The 1,639-nt window shown below is 47.4% G+C and overlaps 1 protein-coding gene across 1 annotated transcript in view; it reads right to left on the bottom strand.

Annotated features, from left to right (window-relative positions):
* Positions 1-1,286: 1,286 nt before the first annotated feature.
* EMID1 (EMI domain containing 1) overlaps positions 1,287-1,639 on the bottom strand; it is a gene marked incomplete at its 5' end in the record, with an annotated part of 14,318 nt that continues 13,965 nt past the window's right edge. The window contains one exon of the mRNA XM_026088362.1: positions 1,287-1,369. Within this exon, the coding sequence (XP_025944147.1) occupies positions 1,287-1,369 (83 nt within the window). The remainder of the gene's footprint in view (positions 1,370-1,639) is intronic.

The following is a 1,639-nucleotide window of genomic DNA, read 5'->3' as shown; positions in this document are numbered from 1 at the left end:
CCTCTACATGAGCATAGAGCTTTTCCTCCTTTTCACTTCTCTCTATTGAGGCTGGAGCTCAGGCCCTGGGGTATGTGTTGATGGAAACGTATTAAGAAAGGAGATGCCATAACTTTGGTAGTAATTTTTGACAGATGTAAACTACTTCACTCCGGTCAAAACACAATAAAAAGATGCTCAGCTGCTACTCAAAGGCTTCCAAAGTCCTGAAACGTGCCACGTAAGTTGCTAGACTATTTCAGCACTATTCCCGCTTTCCTTACATGTTGTCATGTTTAACATTTTAAAAATTCCAGCTTGCTAAATTCAGGGCTTTGCCTCTTTTCTCAGTCTACATGTGACTACCGGCCCTGCGAAATGCCGAGCGTTAAATACCATCAACACCAATTCCCCCTCATCCAGTTGAGCTTCTTCCACCTCTCGCTGCCTCCTCCTATCTCTCRGCGCTCCTCCACCCTTTCCCGCATCGTGCTGTAAAACCTCCCTCACCCCCTTCCCCCTCTTTTCCCAGGCTCACCTCCTCTCTGCCCTCCACCCGTCAAAACCTTCCGAGCTCTCATTTAATTCCCATTTTCTGCTCCCCTTTGGGCTCTCCAGCGGGGACAGCTGCCGGGCACTCGTCTCTCCAGCCTTCGGCCCAGCCCGTTGACCACCGGCAACCTACCACCGCCCCAAAGAGGAGCCGGGGCTCGCGCCTTGAGCTAAGCACCCAGTCTTCAGTTAAACCCTCCTTCGCACGCTCGCACCCCCCTTTACAGCCTTCACGCAGGCCTATCGAGACACTCCGTTCCTCCCTTAGAGCTAGATTTAAATCCAGGTAAGTTTAATTTGCAATTTGTTTTCAGTAATTCCTCTCCTCTCATTCGCCAGAACACAGATTAGCGCAAAGCGTTCAAAAAAATAGTATGGTTAATTTGGTTAAAACACCTCCGAGCGCTTATTTCCAAAGGGAAATTAATCTTCATCCTTCTGCTCCACAAGGCTCAAGAGCACAATAGCGCAGCCCTAAAATAGTAGCTCCCATGAAAGAACATTTCCATTTATTAAATGGAAAGACAGCTGTATTTTTAAGCCCCATTTTGACAATGCCACAGCACATGCTTCTTTAGCGATCTTTTCTTTCTTTTTTCTATCTTTTCTTTACTCTCCAAGGTGATATTGGCCATTTTCCTTTACACTCTTTGGTCCATGACATTTTCCCTTGTGGGAAGGTCCAATCTTCCGCATGGGGCTTGAAGTCTACATTAAACGCGATGCCGCCGCGGTCGATAACTCTGAATTTCGACCTATTTACACCCATTTGCGGCCATCGCGTAAAAGGATGTTTCCCTCCACACTGCTTCGCTGGTTTCCTTCAAAGAAATTACAGCTGCACCACAAAAGGGGCTTGAAAAGCCCTCAGAAAAAACCCGAATGCACGGGGGAAACCTTCAGTAAAGAAAAAGAGTGATTTTTTTTGGAAGGGCAGGAGCCAGAGTATGTTACCGCGCTTCCTCTGATGCGGAAGCTCCAGCAATACGGTGTCATAAGCGGTTTTTTTTTTTTTAATAAACTTACAAAACGGAAAAAAAAGGCAGGTCTCCCCCTCAGAGGGAAGCACCGCAGAGGTGCGGCTTTCTGATGAGTCACCTCACGGCCA

The sequence above is a fragment of the Apteryx rowi genome, unplaced genomic scaffold (genome assembly GCF_003343035.1).
Source record: "Apteryx rowi isolate R43461 unplaced genomic scaffold, aptRow1 scaffold_768, whole genome shotgun sequence".
Lineage (NCBI taxonomy): Eukaryota > Metazoa > Chordata > Aves > Apterygiformes > Apterygidae > Apteryx > Apteryx rowi.
This window is presented reverse-complemented; position numbering and strand designations above follow the sequence as displayed.